We start from the raw sequence: 24,317 nt of genomic DNA on the forward strand, positions 1-24,317 counted from the left end.
GTGCGGCTTTGTGGCTCTGTTTGCAACTGTAGACGGTTCTGTGTCCGCATCGCTGCCTAGAGCGGGAGCACGTCGTCCAGCTGCCACTCAACTGCTCCCACATCATGATAACACGGCCGGGCGTGAAGCTGCTGGCCAGCAAACCAGAGGCACCTGTGGACCGTCTGTCTGGACAGAGCATCGGGTGAGGTTGTAGCCGGAGCACCGGTGTGGGAAAGCAAATGGCTTGGTCTTCTGCTAAAATACAATCCCAAGCCTCAGCAAGTAGATCATGTGTGTTAAAGGTAGGGTACTCCTCAGGACCGCCGGAAGCAGTTTTTGGTTGGTCTGTCTATACCGTAGCCTTTCATACTTCGTGTATGGTATGCCAGGCACGAATAACCTCCTTAGCAGTAACCATGTGTTGGTGGCCACAAGGCTGGTCCGGTTACGACTTGACCAACCGGACTGGTTCCGGCGGGCCTGCTCCTAATAAACGAGTAGGTGCGGCACACGAATACATAGTGTCTAATCATGCTGTTTGCTGCTTTGGAACAGGGGTTTTGTGTTGAACAAGGAGAGGAGTCGTCCGGAGTATGAAACCATTGTTCAGAAGGTCTGGGAAGACTATGAGAAGCGAGTGCAGCAACCGCGGCCCATCCCGAGGCAACTGTCGCTGGTATGTCCAGGTCCACGATAGACCGTGGCCTTGCACTCATCTACACCCAGTACTCTTGTCATTCTAACTGTTACGAAGAGTGCTGCTAGTTAGTTAACCCCCAAGAGTGTGCAACTCCAGTTTATGGGGTATGAGACAGCAGAACTACACATCACAAGGAGGCTGTATAGGCAGTTGCACGCTCTTGCAGGTTATCGTACTCTTGCCCCTTATCCGCATCGAACCACACTACATGGAGTGGAAATAGGATGCTGGGGATTGTGGATGTCCTACGGTACTTCATTATAGACCTGTACTTCAAATAATAATCAGTTTATGCTGCTGCCCGTGTGCTTTCCCATGCTAGAGCCGGTGTCTTTCAATCATTGAGCAGTTCTATAGCCGAGTGATATGGCAAGATGAGTACGATGTGGACGAGGAGATACCAGTGTCCATACTGGTAAGTTTGCCGGTTAAGTCGCATGTCTCATACAATGCATGAACGCGATAGTTATCATGATCTGGGGGGGGGGGGGGCTCGTCCACTGTTTTGCCGATACGGTTGCTATCTACATGTAGTGTACGGGGGGGGGGGGGGGGGGTAGGACCATGTACATTTCATGGACTTTTGATGCTGATCCGGCTGGCCCAATCACGATCACAACGACTGTGTACGACTGCATCGAATATCCCTGCACAAACCAATGACAGGAGTGTTGGGAAAGCTCCCATCAAATAGGCATGCTACTTGAAGTAGCTTTTGTATTGTAGAATATTCCCAATAATTTTACTGGTCTTTCCCACTGTGAAGCCTCCCCTTGTGTTACCCAGCTGAAACCCTAAAAGGCACAAGTTTCTTGGTGTCATTGTTTACCCACTCCATTTGAACCCGTCTTTGGCTGCAGGATATGCTGTATCGCTACTTCAAGGAGAGATACGTCATTGCTGATATTGCTTATCACGGAGCGTTTGACTTCCTGCAATCTGTCGTCACATACTCCGGCGAGAAGAGGGTAAGATAAGGAAATATTGAAACATGCCTCTAAAGTATTCCAGAAACACTGATAAGGCCAGGATTGACGGTTCTTTTAGAATCATAATTGCAGCTGCGAAATGATGTTGTTTCATGAAATGCGGCGTACAGCAGATTTTTTTGTCGACTTGACCCAGCTGCATCCGTGACAATGCTAGTACTTCGACGTATGTGTGTACAATAATGTGTGTACACGCTTGTCTGTGTGTGTATGTGTGTGTGTGTGTATGTGTGCATGCGTGCGTGTGTGTGTGTGTGTGTTCAACGCAATTCCTTGATTCCTTGCAAAAGGTGGTGTGGCTGTTCGGTGAGCAGCTCGCTGGTACCATTGATCCGGCATGCTTCCGCTATCTGACACTGCTCTGTGAACTTCTCGGCATCTTGGAATGGTACACAGTTACTGAGTATGAGCAGTTTGCAGCCATCGTGTACCCATTCTACACGGTACGTGTGATGCTGGTTCAGGATTCCGCTAGCTCGGTGAACGTGATTCTGTCTGGTGTTACGACATTTTGCATCAACAACTTTTTTTATACACTTTCCAGCGGCACCCCAGACTCGCCACCTTCAAAAAGGTTCAAGCTAGCAAAATCAACCGGTGACCTGTAACACTGAAGCATGCGTACATGTAACATAATCAGGAGATAGCCTTCATAGCATGTAGCTGGTCATGTTTCACACACAAACTCTAGTGATGTGTTGCATTGGAAAAAGGTGTTCTGCCCCCCCCCCCCCCCCTCTCTCTCTTCAATCTATGGTTTCGGATTTTGTTTTGCAGGAAGATGACATTGAACAGCTGACGATGGGATTTGCGTCGTTTGTGGAGAACCGTCCGACGAAGGATGGAGCATTTGAGTACACGCTGTACATGCTCATCAAACGCATTGAACCATGGGTGTCTGAGGTAATCTTGAAACATTCAGCGTGCTAGATCCTAACTAGTATACTGGCTTCAGCAACTTTCTCTCAGTGCCTGCATATTGCTCATTCCAACTTACTGTGAAGCATTACACTGTATCTGCATCATAGTGCCATGCCGGGTGTACTAATATTCTATCGGTGTTTGCATTTGCTTTCCTGGCTCTGTGTGCATTGTGCGAACAATGCGGCCCTGGCAGTGGGAGTCTCGACTGAAGCTGCATCCTACCCGCGAGGCACTGTGGATGAGCGAGATTGAGTTCACCGAGTGTCTGGAGATGCAGTGCCCGCCCGGAGCGGAGAACCTCCGCCGCCGCCTCTTCCTGGAGACGCTGGTGCACATGCCGGGCGAGCGGGACATCGTGCCTTGCAGCCGCCTAGCCTGTATCCTTTCATTTTTCTGGCCTCTCGCTCTCTCGCTGGCGGCGTGAAAAAGCCGCTTTTACGGACAAACAGAGCGTCACCGGTGAATAGTTTTCAGTAAACCCAACACAATTAATGAGAACCATGAACAAAATGACTCTTATGTATAGAGTCCGATAGCGAACACGGTACTGTGTCCTTTCATCGTTGTACTTGTAGTCTGTTACCCTTGTACTGTTGCTTATGTGAATACAGTACATGGGGCTTGCAGTGGTTGTTCATTCTAAATCCGAGCCGTGAAATGAATGGGTCCATTGTGGGTCATCTACTACAGTGCCGGCGAGTACGGGTAACATCCCGTCGCAAGTGTACTTTCCGCTCTCCGGGTCAAGCAGCTCCTGAATTTCTGGTGAAACCCACCATGTGCACTATAGCTCCTCAGTGTAGTTATCGAGCAAGTGCTCGGACTTTCCTAGCCATTGATTCCCTGTGGGTCTTTCCCGTGTAGTGCTGTTGTGCGGCACTGCCGGGGTAGTGCCTGCAATTTTGTTCAATGCGGACAGATGCATGTCTGCCTCCTTAGCGCAGTAGGCAGCGCGTCAGTCTCATAATCTGAAGGTCGTGAGTTCGATCCTCACAGGGGGCAGTTTCTTTTTTTCTTCCTTTCGACACAATCGTATCAAAATACATGTACCGGTACCAGGTTAATATGTGCTCTTGATGCATCTTGATGTATCTGTACATGTACTGCTGTATTGTTTTTAATTGACCTGCACGTGTGTGCAGTCGGTTCAGTTTGCCTTGACTGGTGGATCACTGCAGATATTGCAGCCTATCTGAATATATTAGCCAACGCACAGACCATGACATCAGAGCTCTCCAAGCTGAAGACTGCACGTAAAGGAAGAAACCAAAGTAAGTACAAGTTGTACCCAGCTATGCAAGCGCCATTGAAGTCATAACTATGTACACAACACAACCGAGTATTGTGTTCTAGGAAAGCCAAAGCATAGTTAAGCCAAAGCGTAGTTGCATACTGAGCTGACTTCTGTGGATGGTATCTTTAGTTTACTGCATTCCCAACTCGTCACCAACACGCAACACGCGCTCCCAGCCGAACCAATGCACGAAGCATAAAGACACCAGCACAGCAAGGACACTTCCGTTGACAGATAATTTTCACGCCTCTAGCAGCTGTTTCGCTGCTTCGAGCTCATCAATAGAAGATGATAATGATGTTTTGGAGTGTAAAGGAATGATCATTCTTATAGAGGAGAAATGGCGCAAGTGCACGTTTTCCACATAGAACGTTGGCATATGCAAGCTGCTAAATGTGAGAATAGTGTGAAGAGCCATTGTACGCGCTCATTGGTGGAGGAGCATGCCATACAGGCACCGCAACCCTTACGAGGAAGTGACACTACAACTGATGCGAGAATGATTATTATTATTTATTATTCTTTTACTAGGGAATCCCCAACAGGCGTCAGCGCCTTTTTACAGGGAACCCTAGGTATAATTTGATGGATGAGCGAAATTCAGCTGGTGAACTAGACATGCGGCAAGACGGTGGAAGTGTATTCCACCTGGCAGCGCCCAAATAAGAAATTGCACTAAAGCCATATCGGGTGTTAGCGGGGGGCAGGACAAGAGCAGCAGAGACTTGGCCACGGGTGGTGGCTCATTCCTTTACACTCCATTATCATCATCATTATCTTCTACTGATGAGCTCGAAGGAGCGAAGCAGCTGTCTACGAGTAGAGGTGTGAACATTATCGGTCAACGGAAGTGTCCTTGCTGTGCTGATGTCTTTATGCTTCGTGCATTAGTTCGGCCAAGAGTACTCTTATGTACTCTTGGTTTGGCTGAGAGCGCTCGAGCGCGTGGTGGTGACGAGTTGGGAATGCAGCAAGTGTATACTATGGCATGGTTGGGAGCAGGGAGTCGTAAAATACCGGTATTTTACGACTCCCTGGTTGGGAGGGCAATAATGGATTTTCAGTGCCCGACAAGTGAGCCCGAGGGCCGTAGGCGCGAGGGCTCACTTGGAGGGCACTGGAAATCCATTATTGCCCGACCAACCATGCCATAATGGATTTATCACTTTCAGCCTAACATTACTGAAGACCTGAAAGAATCGAAACTAAAGGAGAAAGTCGACCTCGTGTGCAGCAACACTTGAAAGGAAAGAAAGGAAAGAAAAAGAAAAGCTGAGATCGCCACTTTCAAACACACGTTCACATGTGTACTGCACTGTACGCAGTCACCGTCTTCAAATCCCGGAGATTTCACGCGTCCAGTGTCACTGTCAGGGTTGTCACGGACGACGAGCTTTGGACTGATTTATTGCCCGCTCACACAGATCGGTGATTGGCCCGATCCAAGGAAACACTCAAGTGACATGTGATAAATTGGAGTATGGTCGAAACTCTGCCGCAATATTTAATTGTGAAGGTATCTTTAGTGTCACACATTGTGCAAAAATTACTCCTGAATTTAGCCTTTTGTGCATTGCCTTGTTTCCAACAGGTTCATCTTCCACTGACCCGCAGAAAAAGCGCATGGCCGCAATGTCAGCGATAAAGCCGCCAACGTAATGCGCTTCGCGTCCATCTGGCTGGCTATGCACCGCTACGAGTACAAGACCAGCTCGTAGGCTAGCTTGGTGGGCTTGTATCTTTTGTATGGAGAAGTTATGTAACAGCAGTGCATTTGCGTTTGTGTTATCGCACCTTCCCTGATACTTGAACAAGCCCACAATACATGTAGATATGCTGTACATGTGTTCTTGAGTCTGAGCCCTGTTTACGCTATACAATACACATTACACTAGCAGCGTACTGTGTGTACACCTCCGTTATTCATCTGTACAATCGTCACTGCTCCGTGCATGTCAATGTAACAGAACCTGATAAAGTATTGGATACCAATGATTGCCTAAATTTGCGTATGCGACAAACAGCAGAGGACTGCGAGAAATCAGAAAAAAAATTATAAAACCTTTCTGACACAGTCGAAGGTCGCGTGCAAGTCAAAGTATTCTTAAATAATCCGAAGGGCAGCGTTGCTTCGGAAATCAGAACTAAAGCTGCCTGATATGTACATGTAGCAAATGCCTTCTGTATGATACTCACTGGCTGGAGAAAGCAATTGCCAGACGAGCGGTAATATAGATGAACATGCGGTGGTATTTTATGAGAACATGGTCCGTCACTAGGTTGGTATGAATCGTATATGCCTCAGAATTGTCAGAATTGTCTTGGGAGTGTATCCGGCTGATCTGCATCATGCTGCACGGCACAGCGGACGCGGGGTCATGAACTGCTTTAGCAGCTCGTCGGTTACGGTTGCGCGGCGCTCCTGATGCTCGGCGACCATGGCTTGCAGAACACCAATCAGCTCCTTCTTCAGCTCGCCAGTCAGCATACGACCTGCCTCGTAGTCCTAGTATGATCACGATTTACACGCACAGCAGACACAATGGAAAAACACAAATTTCATACAGAAATAAGTGGATGATGCTACATGCGAAAGCAAATGCAAATGCATGTGCGTTGCGGATAAGAATCGAGAAAGAGGGCATTTGAAGCCTGAGTTTTGTTTTCGATTCCTCGTCAGGCCAGAGCTAGTTTCTGTCCTCTAGCGGATTGTACACTCACACAATGTCAACGCCCAAAGCGGAAACATGAAGTTTTGTGAAATTATCACTACCAGGCACATGACTTGCAACAGCAGCTTCACACACCACTGGCTTCTGGTCATCTGTCATCTGCCACATGTACCACAGTACCAGTGCTAGGCTCATGTACAACGTCACTCCTGGTCACATCTACTACCGTATTTTACCGGTTGTAAGTCGACCCCGGTTATAGGTCGACCCCCGTATCCGGAGGTCTCAATTCTGCGTTTTAAAGTTTTCACCCAACGAAGCACTACCAACCACGCCCTGCTACTAACACATCAACAAATCATGTAAACATTCCTTGTTGGAGGGTATAAAGTCCCAATCCTTGAAAAAGGCCAATAAACTGGCAAACATGTGTACACATGGTGCACTCATGCATGCAGGGCAGGTCATTTTTTGTAAGATTCTGATAGTTCCCGGTTATAAGTCGAATTCCGGTTGTAAGTCGACCCCCACCCTTTCTCCTTCTATTTTTAGTCGTAGAAGGTCGACTTACAACCGGAAAAATACGGTAGTAGTACATGTAGTGCCTCCTCCCAGACACCCCCCCCCCCCACACACACACACATGTACATAGGCCAGTATACACGATACACATGCGATCACACGAGCCTAGCAGCTTATGCACATTATGTATGCTGTCTAGAATTGCGCAACCTACCTCCTTGATTTGCTGCAGCTTGGCGTCATCATCCAAGAAGAACGTCAGGTACTTGTACGCCACATCCACAGTGGTGTCACCGCCGTACTTGCGATGCTCCTCCACCGACACACGGCCACCAGAGAACGCTTCTTTGTTGACCTGGGCACCAGGGGAAAACGGACATGGAACACGATGAGCTGCATGCCTTACAAAGCCAACATTACACCACGACTGCGTCCGCTGGCCACAGACACTCTGCTACCATGATGAGGGCCTAAGGCCATCATTTTTTATATCTATGTTTCGCGTCAGGTCAACTTCCAGAATCGTATGCGAGAGGTGGAAAGAAATAAAAAGTTGCAAAATAATAAAAAGGATCATCAGAGGTGAATAGAACTGTACATACCACATAGCCTATTGACTACTTATTGTCAATAGCTCGTGCATGCCATGGTGTACATTCGAAAGAAAAATCGTACATCGAAGCACAAAATCTGGGTTATCAGCAAGAGGAAATACTGTAATTTCACAAATTTTCGGTGTACTTTTATTTTCGGTACTTTCGGTGCATCTGTTTCATACCTAAAATTTCAATACACCGAACAAACACTAACACACATAATCCAATAGGGAACTGCTTCTCTGTACCGAAAATTTCTGTTCACCTAACCAAGCCTTTTGCTTTCATACCGAAAATATTGAGCACCGAAAATTTCTGAAATTAGAGTCATGATTCACTTTGGACAGAGGAGGCAACCGTTGGTGCCCATGCTTCGCTGGATTATTGTACTCAGCCTTCAGCAGCGGTGCAAAGAGCTCCGAAACGACGCATCCTCTCAGCTTGAGGCGATCGATGCGGTCTGGTGTAAGCTCAAAGAATTCTGCTTGCAGATGCAGAACAAACGATCTACCAACGCTGGCCTCGAGGCCAATTCTGAATCCCAGCTTCGCCGTATGCAACCAGTCCACACTGATGACTCGCACGATCGTACACTCACTGTGCATGTTCGATTATTTTATTTTTTTCCGGAAAAAATCAAAACGTATGCGTGCGGACGACGCGAAACATAGATATAAAAAATGATGGCCTAAGCATACTGTCCTTGTCCCCCCACCCCCTTGCAGAACTACTGGCATCTTGCACATGCTGAATAAACCACACAGGCATTGCCTGCTGAAGCACACATCCATCCACACCTATTCACGCTTATCCACACACACCAACCTTCTTCTGGATCTGCTTGGCCGTGTCGGTGAGGAAAATAGACGAGTTGCCATCACTGGCGCTCATTTTCGTCTGCGAGCCTTGCAGGGCGGGGAAGAACGTGGAGTGGATCAAGGCTGGCTTGCAGTGACCGAGGCGATGTGCAACATCACGTGTCATTCTAAAATAGGGATCCTGCAAAAGAAAAAGATAGGTATTGGTTATAAAAAGAAAACAAGAACAAAACATACATTGTAGCTGCCCCCCCCCCCCCCGTCATCATCACATTCACCAATGTGCTCTAAGAGCACAGAGGTTTCTAGACACGCAAAAAAGCAAAAGAGTTGGCATCTCAACTGACAACTACTCTATCCAGTTACTCCATAGTTTTAGTGCCCACAGTGTTGCTACTACATACCTGATCAATTGCACAAGGAATAAGGCATTTCACTTTCTTCACGTTCTTTTCGCGACCGAAAATATCTGGGAACGATGTGGAAAACGCGGGTACCGCCTGAATGGCGGGGAAAGAAACCTTTCCTAAACAAACAAAGAGCAAAGAACAAAACAGTATTGACCATCACTGGTTGTGCACACAGGCTGTAAACATGGCAACAGCACTTGATTGTCGTTCATCGGTAGCTGTGCCCACGCAAAAGTCAGTTGCAAATATCAAATGCATGTGCGTACTAAAGAGTTCAACAGACGTCCCAGTTGGCCAGAGGCAAGGCTCCCCGATTCATCGTCATACTAGCTTTCAACCACCATACAAGTGCGGACGTTTGACTGCACCCACATACGATGACATACCTATGCAATCGGTGTCAGCGAAACCGAAGATGGCCCTGGCCTGATTCAGTGTGACACATTTCTGCACCTTGACAACATTTCTGTAGAAGTCCGGGCACGATCTGCAGACAAGAGAGCACAACCAAGTACAGGGCACAGCACAATGACGATACGAACGCAAACAAAACAAACACATCTTTCGTCCATTTGGCTTGTGCGAAGGCTAGCCAAGCTTGCTGGGTGATGTCAACGCGAAAAAGCTAATAATAATAACATTACTTTGAAGTATATCAAACACGAACACGCTACATTGAACAACACATAACAACACCTTACAAGAACAGGTCTAAATGTAAAAATTAGTCTAGCAAAAATATAAGAAGTACTCAGATCAACAAAGGCAACTTATGGGTGTTGCGCCGGAATCAGAAGGTGGTGCACGAATAATTTTTTTGTTTCGGTGCATAAAAACTCTCTGGCCCGAAACAATTTTCATTATGCATCACCTAAAAATCACACTCTCAATGGTCCGAAAGGAGATACTGAAGTAAGAATTTTCAGTGCTACCACTGTCACCTTACCCCATATAGTCAAAGTCTGAGAAAATGAAGGTCTTGTCGACATCGAAACCACACGCAATAATGTCCTTGGCATTCTTGTACGCCAAGTCGTGGCACTCTTCGGCCGTCAGGTTTTTCCACAAGAACTTCTCATCATCTGTCAGCTGGACGACCAGCGGTACATTGAAGGCGTCCTGAAGATATCTATGCATGACGGCAGAGGGGAGTAAGACAAACACTTGAAAAAGAGGCATGGATGTGAGGATGTGGAATGTAAGCATAGAATGGGGCAACAGGCTGCAGTTGACTCTGTTCAAAGACCTCACGTCATGGTTATGATGGTGACTATTAGCAAGCGGGCCCGAACTGTACGACCGATTTGTTTAACAATAGAAACGATTGTATCGTTCATCATTGGCTCTCACAGACCCCAGCAGTACACGATGTGGCATTTGTAGCCTTTGACAACGGCTGAATGCACTCAGCACAAGCCATTCAGCGTTTCCAAAACGGTTAAAAGTGGCTGAGAGCCCCGGAATTCCGCTGTTTCCATGGACACACAAGCTGAACAAAGACTGCAAATCACAAACAAATAACATTTCTATCCGACCAAAAACATTCCTGCCAAAATGCTCAGCAAGGCCCATCCATGGAGTGCTTACTTAGTAAAGATGAATGGAATCAAGTGTCCAAGATGCATGGACTGCGAAGACGGACCACGTCCAGTGTACAGGTAGAAGGGTTCCTTCTTTTCATAGGCATCTAGGATACTGGACAGGTCCCTAAACAACACAAGCAGCGCAAATAGTACAGACCACATTCAGCATGAACATGACATTGCATTGTTGAGTACGTCATGACGTACTCCGTGTCTCTAGTTCTAGTGATTTTCGGCATTTCGGCTGGTTTTAGTGGGGTACCCATGATTTATGGTACATGTGATGTCAGGCTACATGAAACTTGAAATCATGGTCAAATACAGAGCCGAAAATTTCACATATCCACCCCGCCAAGTGTGCTCACACTTTCCTGATTCGGAAAATATGAAGTTTGTATTCATTTACGGCGAGAGTGTACGTTAGAAGCGTGTCCACGATTCTCATGTCAATTACTTATTTACACATCCATCACCTTCGGCATCCTTCGTAAGAGAATGAAACGAATTATTAGTTTGCTACTTGTGTTGGACAATTGTAAGAGCCTGATTTTCTGAGGTGGACTTCCATCTCATACAGCATTTGCTATTGGGTGCGAAAGATCTCTATCACGAAATGCAGCTGCGATATGCGAAGTCCAACCCCACGAATACACAACAGGACCGAGGCTGCATAGTACTATAGTAGCATACCCCTGCCACTGTGAACACTGGACTGTGTAGTGGGCAGACTCTGTTTTATGCATGAGGTTGGACTTCACTTGCTGCAAGTGTACTTCTCAGCGCTATGGCTATAAATCTCTCATCGTGTACAGGTCTTGGAATTTGAAATGTTTGTAATTCATGTAAATAAATTTTGCCGGAAATTAGGAGCAGTGAACAAATTATCAAGGGCACACAGCGAATGTTGCAGGGAAATAACTTCTGCACGTTACAGAACAAATAGTATGCCTGTGACGTCAAACGTGAATGTTCAAATGATCTACAGTCATACCTATGAGAGAAAAAGACACCACGTCTTAGAAAACGATGGGGCGGCTTGCCTGTCAATCTCTCGAATCGCTCTAGTAGTTCAGGAGACACCTTAGATGAGCCAAACTGTCCTGCATGTCGCAAATAACCAATACAGGCATGTCTTAGCTCTCTCAACTCATTGGAAAGCCGAAATCGAGAAGAAGCACATCTGCACCGCTGATTGCTCACTCACTGATAAGTTTATCGTAATCAATTCCTTGATTGCTACCAGTTTTGACTTCCCATGGGTTCACGACCTGTTCCTCTGCTTCAGCAGCAGGGGCAGCGGGTGCTGCAGCCTCAGGTGGTGTAGCTTCAGCCATTGTCCACAACTGTTCTTCGCCAAGATCACTCGGACTATTATAATTATGATGAACTGCTGTTTCTGACACTACCGACTTCTTTGTTTGATTTGCCGCATCGATTTCTCTGAAACTTGCAACACAAAATAAACTGCATGCATGCCTGACATGATGATCTTCGCACATGCTTGGGCTAGACAACAGTAAGCATGCTCATTTACCACTGAACACAGCACGATTGCAGTGACCACGTGTCCGACACGCGTTTTTCACTTTTTCTCGCGATTTGAACAAAAAGAATGCAAGACGTACGTACGTAAAGTTAAAAAAAAGTCGTTAGTTTTCGCCTTACGTCATCTAGCCTGATAACGCGGGAAATTTTGACTTCACGCTCTGGTTGTCCGAAGTCGAAAAGCTGATGATTGTTTGTTCGAGTTCTGTTTCTGTTATGTGATTGATCTTCTTTCGTAACAGAATTTTGTAGTTTCTGAGCCGTGGATAGCTTAGAATCATTATTATAGCTAGGTCCATAAAATATTCCTCTTCCGTTCTCAAATTGTTCTGATGTCTGAGGATTACTTCAACAAAGTTGTTCCACTGCGGTTGCAGACAGCAGAGAGAGATGAGAGGTACGAGTCGTACTTGAGTTGATCTTGATCCAGATCACAAAAACTCGCCCAGTCCTTCTGATCAACATGATACAAATTGGTGTGTATTGTTCAGACGCTGTCTGGTTCGCGTGAAAGTCAGCCTGGGAGGTTCATCCAGTACCACTCATAGAAAGGTAGAGATGAAATAGTCTCTTACAGTTTAACACACTGTGGCTGCATAATTGTTATATTGCATGATATGTACCAAACCTACAGTTGTGTGCAGCACACACGCACACATACACACTCAGTCACTGTCACACATCGTGAAACGCACACGTACCCACTATCACACACCTCAGACCTCAGACATGCCCATCGCGGAAGCGATGATAGCGAACAGCTATGTTTGTTGCTATCACACACACACACACACACACACACACACACACACACACACACACACACACACACACACACACACACACACACACAGTCACACACACACAAACACACACACACAAACACACTCGTGCACACACACAAACACACTCGTGCACACACACACACACACACCTTGACCTTGACATACAGCTGCTGTGAAACGGCTAAGCTGCTCTCATGAGGAGGGAACAAAGTGGTAGCATCACGGCTAAGCTGCAGAACATCCAGTCTCATGCCGCTGCAGATCCTGCTGCCTCCGAAATCTCTCGCCACACGCACAGCAGAACTTACTTGAACACACACATACACACACACACACACGTAAACACAAACCCTTAGCTTTAGACCTTAGTTGCCCATTGCAGGAGATGATGATGATAGATAATAATACTACACCAGAATCCATAGCAACGATGTGCTGGGATTGCACCATCCAACAGCTTGCAAGGCAGAAGAATTGAGGGCCACTGTTTTAGCCTGATCAACAGGATACATCACACACATTCCAGCTCAGGCTGTTAGAAGGACATCCACGCATTGTTAGTTCGGTTCAGTTGTCGTCTGTTGTTGTTGTCACAATACATATCACACCTCTTCACACATTCACCACTAGTGCGCAACTAGGATTTGCTCTGTTTCTATGTGAGTGGGGATCAGCACTTTACCACCTCAGGCCTCTTCTACGGGCAAAAACTAACACAGTGGATTAACGTGCAATACAACACTGGAGAAGGAATCAGGAAAATGCATGTGTAAAATAAAGATTTTCAAACGCTAACCAAAAAAAATCAACACTTTACTCCTTTTTTTCTGTGTACGTTCTCGCCAGTCAAATAAAAAAATTACTGCTGCTTGTATCACATGTACATGTATACGTTGTTTTAAAGATTAGTGTGCTGGTTAGTTTCTTCTTCTGCCTGTATCCGGGATATCCGCCTGAAGAGAAGGCAATGAAAGTGCATGTGAAACGTCAGAATGTTGCTTGTGAGGGGAGGCTTGTTCTACTATTTAGTCTGATTGCTCTTTTGTCTCCGATAAAACGTCTGCTGTTTGCTCTCTTTTTCGTGTGCATGACGACAAGGACCTGACCGTGCTACTTACTGATGATGAAGAGCCGTACTTCTTCTATTATGTATCAATATCAGAAGATGACTTTCACGGGTGAGGTGCACAGGATAGTATCTATGAAACCGGTTCTTGTAATATAGGGACATACCCCTGCCCCGAATGGGGTATTTTCAAGAGTGCATAAGCAAGAGTATGAAACCGTGGTTATGGGTGAGTGCGTGGCGTGCTGCCTTCATTACGTAATTTCTAATTTGCCTCCATCAATCTCTGACAGCACGCACTCAAACCCACGATTTCTCGTACAAGCCCATCCGTTTATGCTCGATTCGTTCCAGTACCTATGCAATCTCTAAATTTTGGCTGTGAATTCCAGTTCCGTACGAAAGTTCATTTCAAACCAGAGGGAAAGTGTAGTATTTGATTTTCCGCAGTGCGCAGACTGCAGCTGAATGATGTAATAAAGGCAGCACGCCGCGCATCTGGCCCATAGAAAAGAGACCACAGTTTCCTACTCTTGTTTATGGACTCTTGGTATTATTGGCACCTCCTTTTTCAGTTTTGGGGCCCATTTTTTTTACGGCTGAAAATCATTTTAGCCTATTTTCAGGGGACTAGATGCAGCTGCTAGATATTACCCCATGTTTAAACCCCTGTCCCTGCAATCATCAGAGATACAAATTCTGGAAAATTACATCAAATGATAATTATATGGGTTGGAAGAATGTGAGCAGATGTAGAATCTTTGAAAAGTTGAGCTCGATCGCACACATCTGTCAAAAGTTATTTGCGCAATTGCATGCAAATATTGCTGGGTGAGCGTCTCTGAACTCACGGTCACGTAATTTCCACCCAAGCACTAGTCTGTAAGCAGTAGAGCCTTTCTTATTCGGACCTCCCATATCTGAACACGCCATCCCTGCGCCAGAATCAGCGTGGAGTTTAAACGGGTGCCCGTGTGTGTGTGTGTGTGTGTGTGTGTGTGTGCGTGTGTGTGTGTGTGCGCGTGTGTGTGTGTGTGCGCGTGTGTGAGTGTGTGTCTGTGCATGCGTGCATGTCACAGTTGGTGTGCGTGCCGGCATGTGTGTGTGTCTGTGCGATTTAACTCCGCGCTGACTAAATCCATCACTTAGCACATTTGCTTTGTATTTTGCCATTTCTGTTTCTTCTGACAGGCTGAAAACCCAGCAAGGTCTCCGGGTTGACTTCTCCTCGTTTCCGCACAATGTCGTCAATCTCCTGGAGAATTGTCTTCGTGAAAGCTCCAGCGACGATCCCAAGTATGTTTAGCTTTAGCTACCGTTGCTTGACCTCTGTGTCAAATCGATTAGCACTGAAGAGTATGTGCTAGTAATCATGTGTAAGCATAATTGCAGTATGTGCGCCGCTGGATGAGCAGGTGTTTGCTCGGGTACATCTTTCTCTCTTGCTATGTGTACTATAAACTCAAATAAGGGAACAAGACTTCTCCAAGTCCAAGCCATAGTCTGGCTCCTCGGAAGGGATTGTAATACAAGGCTTACCCTACGTCATTCCGATTATTTGTGTCTTCTCTGTGTGCTGTACGTGCAGGTTCTTGCTGCACCTTGTCTGTGGCAGTGGCTCAGCAGCACAGCTTGAAATGATCGAGACGAATCCGTTCAAGCACCTGACGCACCTGTCTCTCAAACTCGTTGCCGGAAGCGACGCTGCGCTGAAGAAGCATCTGGCACAATGCGTCAAGACGCTCAAGGTGAGCATACCTAGTCTGATGACTTCGCTCTTGTCTCTCAAATTTTCTTCCAAGACGACGATACGTCGAAGAAGCATCTTGCGCTCTACATGAAAATGCTTGAGCTGATCGATCTTGTGTGATCTGATCATTGACTCTTGTGGAAAAACAAGCTGTTCATATTCCACACTTTTCTTCTCTCTCTCTTTTTTCTGTCTCTCTCTCTCTCTCTCTCTCTCTCTCTCTCTCTGTCTGTCTGTCTTTGTCTTTGTCTTTGTCTTTCTCCTCTTGTCGAATGGCCAGGAAGAGAAGGCGTTGGTGCAGGACAGGTTCACTGCAACTCAGACAGACTTGAGCCGAGCACAGCAGGTGAGGTGCATTGCAATGTGTGCTTGTTGCCACGGCATGGGGGCTTAGTTGATGCGGTTTCTTAGTGATGCTGCTATTGGATAGCCGGGTACCAGTTGATCCCGGTTGGGTAGTACCTGGCAGGACACTTCATTCTGTTTAACAGCCGATCTACCGTGCTCATGATATTTTGGCAATATTGGCACGCAATTGGGTGCGTGTGCTACCCGAAGCGCATTACCCAACATCCCTTACTCATACAGATACCAGCCTGTGCAGTTAGCTTAGATCTGTAGCACTTTAATTTAGCACCGGCAACAATAACTTTAGTCATCTGGTTGTCTAGATAATCAGTGCTATGCGACAGTAGTGACAAGCTACACTACACATTGCCATTGATAGTGCTGTTTTTGTTTTTTGTTTTGTTTTTTGCTTCATCTTGCTGCCTGTTCAGCTTCTCGATGAGCGCACACGCCAATTGGCAAGTGTCCGTGCCGAGTCCTCTGCTGAAGTCACTCAGCTCGTGAACGCACATGGTGCGGAGGTAAACCGTCTGAAAGAGGAATCCAGAAAGGTACCGTTACTGATTCTAAGTGATGCTATGCAGCATATCTAATGCTGGTCCAGCTACTTTTGCTCTGGTACTAGGGGCTGTTTCGCTTGGAAGTTGGTTGGGTATTGTGTTTGTTGTTTGTTTTGTCATGTTTGTTCTCTACTACAATGAGACATGGGCTCAATGTTCATGCATACTACTATACATGTGACTGCTCTGTGTTCAGTGACCATGCATATACATGTGACTGCTCTGTGTTCAGTGACCATACATGTACATGTGACTGCTATGTGTTCAGTGACCATACATGTACATGCGACTGCTCTATGTTCAGTGCATAATGCGCACATAGCCAGTGCCTTTGGCCTCGCTAAACAGTGTTGTATCTGCCCAGTGATTCATGCACACTGCAAAAAATGGTAACGGAGTAGCAAGATATATTATGTCGATTGTCTTTTCTTGCCATCCTGACAGTCTGTCTACCCTACTACTTAGTATCTACATGCGGCACATGTTATGCTCTATGCCATTGCTCAGGCGCTATCTGCTGCGGAGGAGAAGCTTGAACAAGCGCAGATGTCCTCCCAGGAAACTCACAGTGACACGGTTAGGGAAATGGAACGGGATAGTTGTTGTGCTTACAAGTGCCTGGTTTGGGCAATATTTTGTGCATTCGTTGTCGAAAAGGAGCCCTTTAACCTTTGTCATGCCTTTCTTCCTGTTCCATATGATAACATAGCTGATATGCATGTTGTGAATCTGTCGCACTGAACACCATCTTGTTACTTATAACTTATGCTTATAGTTGCCAGTGTTGGACAACGATGGGTAACTTGTAAGCCTTTTATCCTTTCTTCTTAGGTTTCATCATTGGCTCTCCATTCGAGTTTTATTCGTCTTGTTATTGTTTGTGTTTTGTAGGTCAGACGGCTGGAAAAGCAAGCTGAGCTACTCTCCGAATCTTTACAGGTAAGAGGCAGTGCTGCCTGCCCTGGTGCTTTGTGTGTCCCGTGGCCAGCTACTTTGGTGAATACCGTACTTTTCCCGTCGTAAGCCCAACATTTATGACCTAAAACCGATTTAAAAAAGGGGGTAGTCGACTTACAGCTGGGGTTCAACCGCTATTGATCATGCTGATATTGAACCGGTAAATCGAAGCTCCAAGTATTGGGGGTCAACTTATAACGGTGACCGTTGAACTACGGTAGTTCAGCGAACATGTAGTCCAGGTGGAGCTTTCCCACGTCTTTGGCCGACGAATTCGATGGGAGCACCGTTTTGTTGATGGCAGTGTGATTGCGCATTTCCAAGTCGCGGTATGTCTGTGGCTGTGTGTGTGTGTGTGTGTGTTACTATCAATTTACCTCTCCTTAGCGTATCACCAGCGAGAAGACGGACGCACTGGATAGACTGCGCCAGGCGAGGCAGGAGTTGGCCGTCAGCCAAGAAGTAATTGACAATGACCTGCATACTCTACCTCTAATCAGCCGATGATGCCTTTACATTCAGCTTCCTGCGTGTGCTCCTGTCAATTTAATTACATCAGGTTATAGAGAAAGCTGGCAGTGTAACACATTTACTTTTGTTGCAAATGAATTCTTTGTTCCGTATCTAGCAACGGCAGTCCGCCTCTTCTTCGCTCGATGGCATCAAGTCATCGAAGGAACACTTGGAGAGTGACATACGTGAGAAGTCGGTGAAGATCGGCACGCTTGAGGAGCGTGTTGCCACACTTGAGCAGCAACTACGAGAGAACGAGACGGTGAGCAAGAGCTTCCATTTTTAATAATATTCCTCCCTTGTGTTTTGCCTGGCGTGTTGTTTGCTATCTCCTTTTGAAACTATTTCAAACTACACTTTTCAAACCAAGAATGAAATGGACATTGTATAGTATTTTGACAGTGCAACACTAGGAGAAGGAACTACATTGTGACACCATAGTCCTCAATTTTGATTGGCAAATTGTATCATAGTGGTTTGATAGCACAACGCCAAAGTGGTTGTGCGCAGTGTGATTGGATCAAACAAATTCTTTTGCTTCTGACTTTGTTTGACCAGCTGGTCTGTTGTGCCTTGCCCCGACAACGTGAAATGTAATGCACAGTTATGCGCACGAGCTCGTTTTGTAGGTATTTCTCTCCTCTCTCACTCTATCTCTTTCCCGGACTTTCTCCCTCTATCTCTTTCCCGCCCTCTCACTCACTCTCACACACACACACACACACACACACACACACACACACACACACACACACACACACACACACTCGCTCTCACTCTTTCTCGTTCTCTCCGCAGGTGGTGAGGAAAACAAGCGAGCTGTTGGAAAAGACTGCCGATCAAAAGGTTAGTGTCACCTCAACTCACTGCTGCACACAAGTGTACAGGTCACCATGGTGTGTGAACTTTAAAACTTTAATTTACAGTGCTTCTGTGACTGTGATCGTTCACAAGACGGGGTCACGATCGCCAGCCGTGGCCAAGCTTCAGTAGCGTTGTAGATGCATTTTTGGCGGTGACCTAATAGTTAGTACTGACCTAGTGCTACCAGACCTAGTGACAGTCAGGGAGTAGTACAATACAGTGTTGTACTACTCCCTGGTGACAGTAGTGACAGCAGTGACCTAGTGCTACCAGACCTAGTGACAGCAGTGACCTAGTCTAAGTTAGTAGCCAGTGCAGGCTGTCGTAATAAAACGACTCATCCGTGTTCCATTCCCGTGCATGGTACATGCATGGTGCGACGGCACAATGACAGCTGTCGCAAATCACACTGAGTATTACACTTGTTTTTTGGTGATTCCTGGTTAGCTGCAAGCTTTTCCCTACTCGAAGATGTTGCCGCCGCGAAATCTGGGGGTTTGTGTTCGTCCTGGCGAAAACCGTGTTTTGATCCGTTGAGGGAGACGAGAGATACAGTGCGAAGACGTACGATCTGTCCGAGAATCGGCGAAGAAGAAAGCTTCGCAGACGACCCGTAGTGGTTGGGAACAGAATGGAACATATACCAGTCGATGCCTGTCATGGTAGGGATGACTGCTACGAAGTTTTAGCCCCATGCTCCCCAGCGCTTTTTAGCGCCCGACGATAATTACCAAATTTCATCGATTTTCCATGTGGATCAAAGCATAGTCTCCTCAATCTTCTCCAGTCGAGCTGAGTCTGGACGCTACAATGTCGAGACGCGAAAAGAGAACATGCATGAACACACCGGAGCATCACATGCAGCTGCATTCTGCCTTGACGAAGCTGAGAACAACACCAGCACCGCGCATTTGGAAGACATTTCGAAGAAGACGAAGAACTACATATCTGCGTTCAAAAAAGCCTCTGTACTGTGCAGTATGCATGCGTGCATGCGCGAAGCACGGGGTCCGCGGATCAACTTCGTTCAAAAATCATTGTGCCACACGGGTTGTATGATTTGTGTGCGATCATGGTCTTTCTTCTTGACAAACAAAAGTGAAGTTTTTCGATCTTCAAATCGCCATAGCATCCTTGTCATGACTCCAAATCAGCTGCAATTTTGCAGGAGGAATGAAAATGCCATGCTGAATCGATTGGTACCATTTTCGAAGGGTTTCCTTGAAAATAAAAAATAGCCTGCACTGGCTAAAGTTAGCATACATGCAGTACAGTGGTCAGCAGGCGCAGCCGTTATCTTCAGTGGCGGCAAGTGATATCCAGCCCCCCCCCCTGACTTCTTGCTGTTCAACGCAAGCAGTCGGGTGCGTGATGTTCACCATGCTTGCACATGCATTTCAATCCGGAAAGGAGTGAGACATGTGTACATGGAGCCATGCAGTTGTTGTGCAGTTGTGTACCCAGTGACGTAAGGCCACACGTTTTTATTTCTATGTTTCTCGTCACCTGAAAATCTAAAAACATATGCGAGAGGTGGAAAAAAATAAAAAATGACCGAAAAATAAAAAAAGTTTATCAGACCTTTGTTCACACTAAAATCCACCAATACCCCATGCAAAATAGCATCCATAGTTAGCAACTAGTATGTGGTAGGAGCTTCTGTCACAATCTGTGCATGTGCAGCTAGATTGCGCACAATAATTGGTGACCTCGCATCATGTGTCGCGCAGGCCAGGCCACATTATGTACATGTGCATGAGTATGCACAGTCAGTGCAGTGCAGCACATTTTTTCTTTTTTTCCTCCAGACTCCTGAATCGTATGCGCGCGGGTGACGAGAAACATAGATATAAAAACGTGTGGCCTAATGTACATGCACCTGTGACCTGTTCATGTTTGGGAAGGGAAGACAATGATGTAATGCATCTGTTCATGTTTAGGAACCAGGAAGACAATGATGCAATGTATCTGTTCATGTTTAGGAACCAGGAAGACAATGATGTAATGTATCTGTTCGTGTTTGGGAACGAGGTAGACAATGACGTAATGTACCTGTTTATGTTTGGGAACCGGGAAGCCAGGGGTCGGGTTTCACTTGTCACAATGGTCGTTTGCGACTGTAGTTAAACCAGACAACGGCTGTTCAGCGTGCTCCCGTATTGCGGGTGAGCGTGGCTGGACTGCGGTGTTTGGTCTTCCCTGTGGTATGTGTACTAGCAGTGACGTACTGGTACATGGGCGAGCAGTCACATTCGTCCTTGTTCTGTCCTGTGTTTGCCTGCGCACGTGTGTGCATTCTCCCTGCTGCAGGACAGCGCCATCGGAGCACTGACCGGTCAGCAGGGCCTCTGTGCTCATCTGGAGGAGAAAGTTGAATCACTCACTGCTGAAGTGGCCAAGGTAGGTCTTTTAGCACATGTTATTGTTTAGGGTTTTACTTCGGCCCTGGACGACGGCTGCTTTGGCCAGCCAGACAACAAAGAAGCTGAGGCCAAAGAGGCCACAGAGAAAGATTTAGTTCTTGCGTATGCTTGATATGTGATGAGTGAGTGACGTAAGCGTCAGGCCACTACACATCTACAGTCCTGCTCAATGAAATCCAGTCACAGCGTCACTCGAGTGTGCGTCTTGCACCATTTCGCAGCCCAGTGTTCGCAGGTCTAGGGCTGTGCAACGCCCGGCGCGAACTTGAGTGACGACGCGACCGCATTTCACTGAGCAGCACTGTACTTAGTAGATGGTGTTAGGGCCGCTCAACTCAACTCAACACAACATTTCAAGTGACTTGTGCAACAAAGAGACCGTGTTGAGAGTTTGAGTTGAGGTACTGTACAAGCAGAAATATTCGTCTGGAATTTAATTTCGTCTTTTTCGTCCAAGGAGCTTTTGGACTAAATTAAATGTAGGACTAATGTCGATTTGCCCAACTTTTCTATAATGCTTTTATAATCCATGGACGAAATTTACAGCCGGGCGAACTCCTATTCTTTGGAGTTGGACGAAATTATTGACCGACGAAATTTTCTGCCTCTACAGTACCCTATATAATACACTCCTATCTCGCTTATCCGGGCGGTCCGGGGCCGGGCGGTCCGGGGCCGGGCACTGCCCGTAACTCTGAAATGCCCGTAACTCTGAAACGCATGCGTTTTGATGGAGAAAGGCCGGAGACATGGCATACGACATCAATATTTCCACTAAAACTCGCCCAAAGGGTGCCCGGTAGACCGAAGTGCCCGTCGTAACTTCGGTGTCCGGATAACCGAGGTATGAGTGTAAATGTGCAAATGGCTGCAATGGAGTCCGCAAGTACTTAGAACAGTGGGTAATATTACAGGACATTGTTTTGTGGACCAAGACAGGGCCTTCACAACACAAGTGTTATGCTGGTCGTACTGACACATGGGTTGCTAATGGTGACCTCGACACAACGGCTGCATGTTTGGTTGGAACTCATGGAAATCATGGAAATCATGGGTCTGCGTGTACATGCATGTCGGTGTTGTTTGCGTAGGGCAACGAGATAATCAAGCGTATGCATCAAGAACTCAGAGAGTGTAAGACCAAGGTATGGTGCTTTTCTTGCCAGTGTTTGTGTAGGCTACCCAACCTCCCCCCCCCTCATTTACTGGTGGAGTGCACTGGTTTTGATTTCACCAACTTGGATGGCCGCCTGCTTCAGTCCTGCCTGGAACAGCTGTTCCACTGTTCGACTGGGTACAAGTACAATCCTGTGCTCTCTTTTTTCAGCCAGTCTCTGAGAATAGCATTTCGTTTTCTGTCAGTGTTGCATGTACATTATTCTCTGAATCCTCAGAGTTCGGGTAGGGTACAGTAGACAAGCTTGGTCTCTCGCGTATGTTTGTTCAGATTTCCACCAGTGCCGCCGAAATGTTCTCAGAATCACATACACCCGTTTGTGTGGCTCCTGCTTTGCTTGCTGAGCCAGTAACTAATTTATTTCATCGTGTTTGGTTCAAGTTCCATGAAGCGCCCACAATTTTTTGGCAATTCTTGCACGGCATGCTCTTTTGATTTCGTAAGCAACTCCAGCCCGGGCACTCTTTGGTTGGTCACATTCCCAAATGGGAATCACTTGGAATCATTCTCGCCCGATTGGTTGGTCAAAAAAGTGCGTTTGGTTGGTCCCATTCTAGAAGGGGAATCGCTCAGAATGATTCTTTTTGGAGAATGATCATTCCACCTCACATGCTAGAATGAGCATTCTCATTCCGGAAACAAAAATGATAATGGGTGCCACGAGCCAAACAATGTACTTCGAAGTAGCATCAAGTTCAGCCAAAGGGGGGTAGGGGGGCGCAGCGCCCCCTACTCTGTTTGCGCGCCGCCCCCTATTCATTTTCCGATTTTCGTGTTTTTCATGCATAGATGGTCCATAAAGGTACATTTGTCTGGGGTGAAGTCAGGGATTCGCCCCATACATTGCATTTGGTGTGGCAAGACAATATTGGAAAGTGGAAAAATGGGATATAGGGTAACTGTTTCCCATGCCCCCCCCCCCCCCTACTATTTTGACCTGGCTAGAACCCTGCTCAAGGAAACTAGAGTCGGGTAAAAGAGAAGAGAGCCGCCGTTCCACAACGACATGGAATTGTTATGCCAAGTGATTCCTAGTTGATTCTGGCGCGTTTGTTTGGTCAGGTGATTCTTACCCATACCCATTCGAGAATGGTTGTCATTTACATTCTGAAAATGCCCAACCAAACGCAACCTTAGACTCCAGCTGTTACTGCAGTGTTGTAGCCACCAAGCTGATCACAACCCCCTCCCCCCCCCCCCCCCTCTCTCTCTTTCTCTCTCTCTCCTGTTCCCTTCAGATCAAGAATCGCAACTTACTGGCTGTGGAGCAGGAGAAGCTGCTTGCAGGCAAAGAATCTGACCTGCAGCACCGTCACCGGGAAAGTGAGACGCTATCTACTGCTTTGCGTGAGACGGAAACAGAGGTGCGCAACCCTGAGGTCGAGAGTTAGTCATTGATTTATATAAGCGTATTTTGAATTCAGCAGTGGCGATACTGGCCCTCGTGTTGTTTCAGCTAGCTTTTGCACTACCCTAAACTCACCTGCGTGGCTTAAATATCTTGCTACTTACGCCTTGTGAAGTCTTCTGAGTCTAGCCGTGCATGCCTTGGGAGAAGCTGTTGTTCTATAGATCTGGCAGAGGAGCAAGGTATTACATCCCAACACGTTCTGTTCCGTGTTACCTGTGATGTGCAGTCTGCTCGCCCCTGGATCCAGATATGAAAACATGGCCGCGCATGCGTCTTTGGTCTCTAGGCAAGAAAGACAATTCTCCGGTCTTATGGACACCATTGACAGTGTTCTCGGTGTCGTGATGGCACTTTTGTGTGTGTGTGTGTGTGTGTGTGTGTGTGTGTGTGTGTGTGTGTGCGCGTGTGTGGTTTTTTTCTCCATTTTT

The 24,317-nt window shown here is 46.7% G+C and overlaps 3 protein-coding genes and 1 non-coding gene across 8 annotated transcripts in view; 3 read left to right on the plus strand and 1 right to left on the minus strand.

The window, feature by feature from the left end:
• Positions 1-5,884, plus strand: part of LOC135815512 (uncharacterized) — a 31,320-nt gene extending 25,436 nt beyond the window's left edge. The window contains exons 16-25 of one of the 3 annotated variants that reach the window (XM_065328822.1): positions 33-184; positions 538-658; positions 1,005-1,097; positions 1,543-1,650; positions 1,962-2,114; positions 2,449-2,574; positions 2,789-2,972; positions 3,774-3,866; positions 4,781-4,859; positions 5,481-5,884. In XM_065328822.1, the coding sequence (XP_065184894.1) occupies positions 33-184; positions 538-658; positions 1,005-1,097; positions 1,543-1,650; positions 1,962-2,114; positions 2,449-2,574; positions 2,789-2,972; positions 3,774-3,866; positions 4,781-4,859; positions 5,481-5,496 (1,125 nt within the window). In that variant the 3' untranslated portion in view covers positions 5,497-5,884. The remainder of the gene's footprint in view (positions 1-32; positions 185-537; positions 659-1,004; positions 1,098-1,542; positions 1,651-1,961; positions 2,115-2,448; positions 2,575-2,788; positions 2,973-3,773; positions 3,867-4,780; positions 4,860-5,480) is intronic. The other 2 variants (XM_065328823.1, XM_065328824.1) reach the window with 2 other exon arrangements.
• Trnam-cau (transfer RNA methionine (anticodon CAU)) lies at positions 3,525-3,597 on the plus strand. Its single transcript has one exon. It is a non-coding gene; the product is annotated as a tRNA-Met (tRNA).
• On the minus strand, positions 5,790-11,916 carry LOC135815513 (tryptophan--tRNA ligase, cytoplasmic-like). Its single transcript, XM_065328825.1, has 9 exons — positions 11,695-11,916; positions 11,482-11,590; positions 10,495-10,614; positions 9,854-10,036; positions 9,294-9,394; positions 8,902-9,023; positions 8,505-8,678; positions 7,298-7,438; positions 5,790-6,395 (listed from the first exon to the last, which is right to left on the minus strand). The coding sequence occupies exons 1-9, from the start codon at positions 11,822-11,824 to the stop codon at positions 6,237-6,239; spliced, it is 1,239 nt and encodes a 412-aa protein (XP_065184897.1). The 5' UTR covers positions 11,825-11,916; the 3' UTR covers positions 5,790-6,236.
• A 264-nt stretch (positions 11,917-12,180) lies between these two features.
• The window catches only part of LOC135815514 (spindle assembly abnormal protein 6 homolog), a 29,654-nt gene continuing 17,517 nt past the window's right edge, over positions 12,181-24,317 (plus strand). Inside the window, exons 1-15 of one of the 3 annotated variants that reach the window (XM_065328828.1) lie at positions 12,181-12,432; positions 12,527-12,587; positions 13,919-13,998; positions 15,078-15,182; positions 15,475-15,634; positions 15,917-15,982; positions 16,416-16,535; positions 17,052-17,120; positions 17,436-17,483; positions 17,889-17,963; positions 18,130-18,276; positions 18,813-18,860; positions 21,189-21,278; positions 22,393-22,446; positions 23,717-23,842. In XM_065328828.1, the coding sequence (XP_065184900.1) occupies positions 12,368-12,432; positions 12,527-12,587; positions 13,919-13,998; positions 15,078-15,182; positions 15,475-15,634; positions 15,917-15,982; positions 16,416-16,535; positions 17,052-17,120; positions 17,436-17,483; positions 17,889-17,963; positions 18,130-18,276; positions 18,813-18,860; positions 21,189-21,278; positions 22,393-22,446; positions 23,717-23,842 (1,314 nt within the window). In that variant the 5' untranslated portion in view covers positions 12,181-12,367. The remainder of the gene's footprint in view (positions 12,433-12,526; positions 12,588-13,918; positions 13,999-15,077; positions 15,183-15,474; positions 15,635-15,916; positions 15,983-16,415; positions 16,536-17,051; positions 17,121-17,435; positions 17,484-17,888; positions 17,964-18,129; positions 18,277-18,812; positions 18,861-21,188; positions 21,279-22,392; positions 22,447-23,716; positions 23,843-24,317) is intronic. The other 2 variants (XM_065328827.1, XM_065328826.1) reach the window with 2 other exon arrangements.

This window comes from Sycon ciliatum, chromosome 4 (genome assembly GCF_964019385.1).
Source record: "Sycon ciliatum chromosome 4, ocSycCili1.1, whole genome shotgun sequence".
NCBI lineage: Eukaryota > Metazoa > Porifera > Calcarea > Leucosolenida > Sycettidae > Sycon > Sycon ciliatum.

Coding starts and splice junctions, on each gene's coding strand:
- LOC135815513 (XM_065328825.1), bottom strand. CDS start 11,824: ATGGCTGAAGCTACACCACCTGAGGCTGCAGCACCCGCTGCCCCTGCT. Junction 11,591..11,694: donor TGATTACGATAAACTTATCA/GTGAGTGAGCAA, acceptor TGCGACATGCAG/GACAGTTTGGCTCATCTAAG. Junction 10,037..10,494: donor ATTCCATTCATCTTTACTAA/GTAAGCACTCCA, acceptor CGTCATGCATAG/ATATCTTCAGGACGCCTTCA.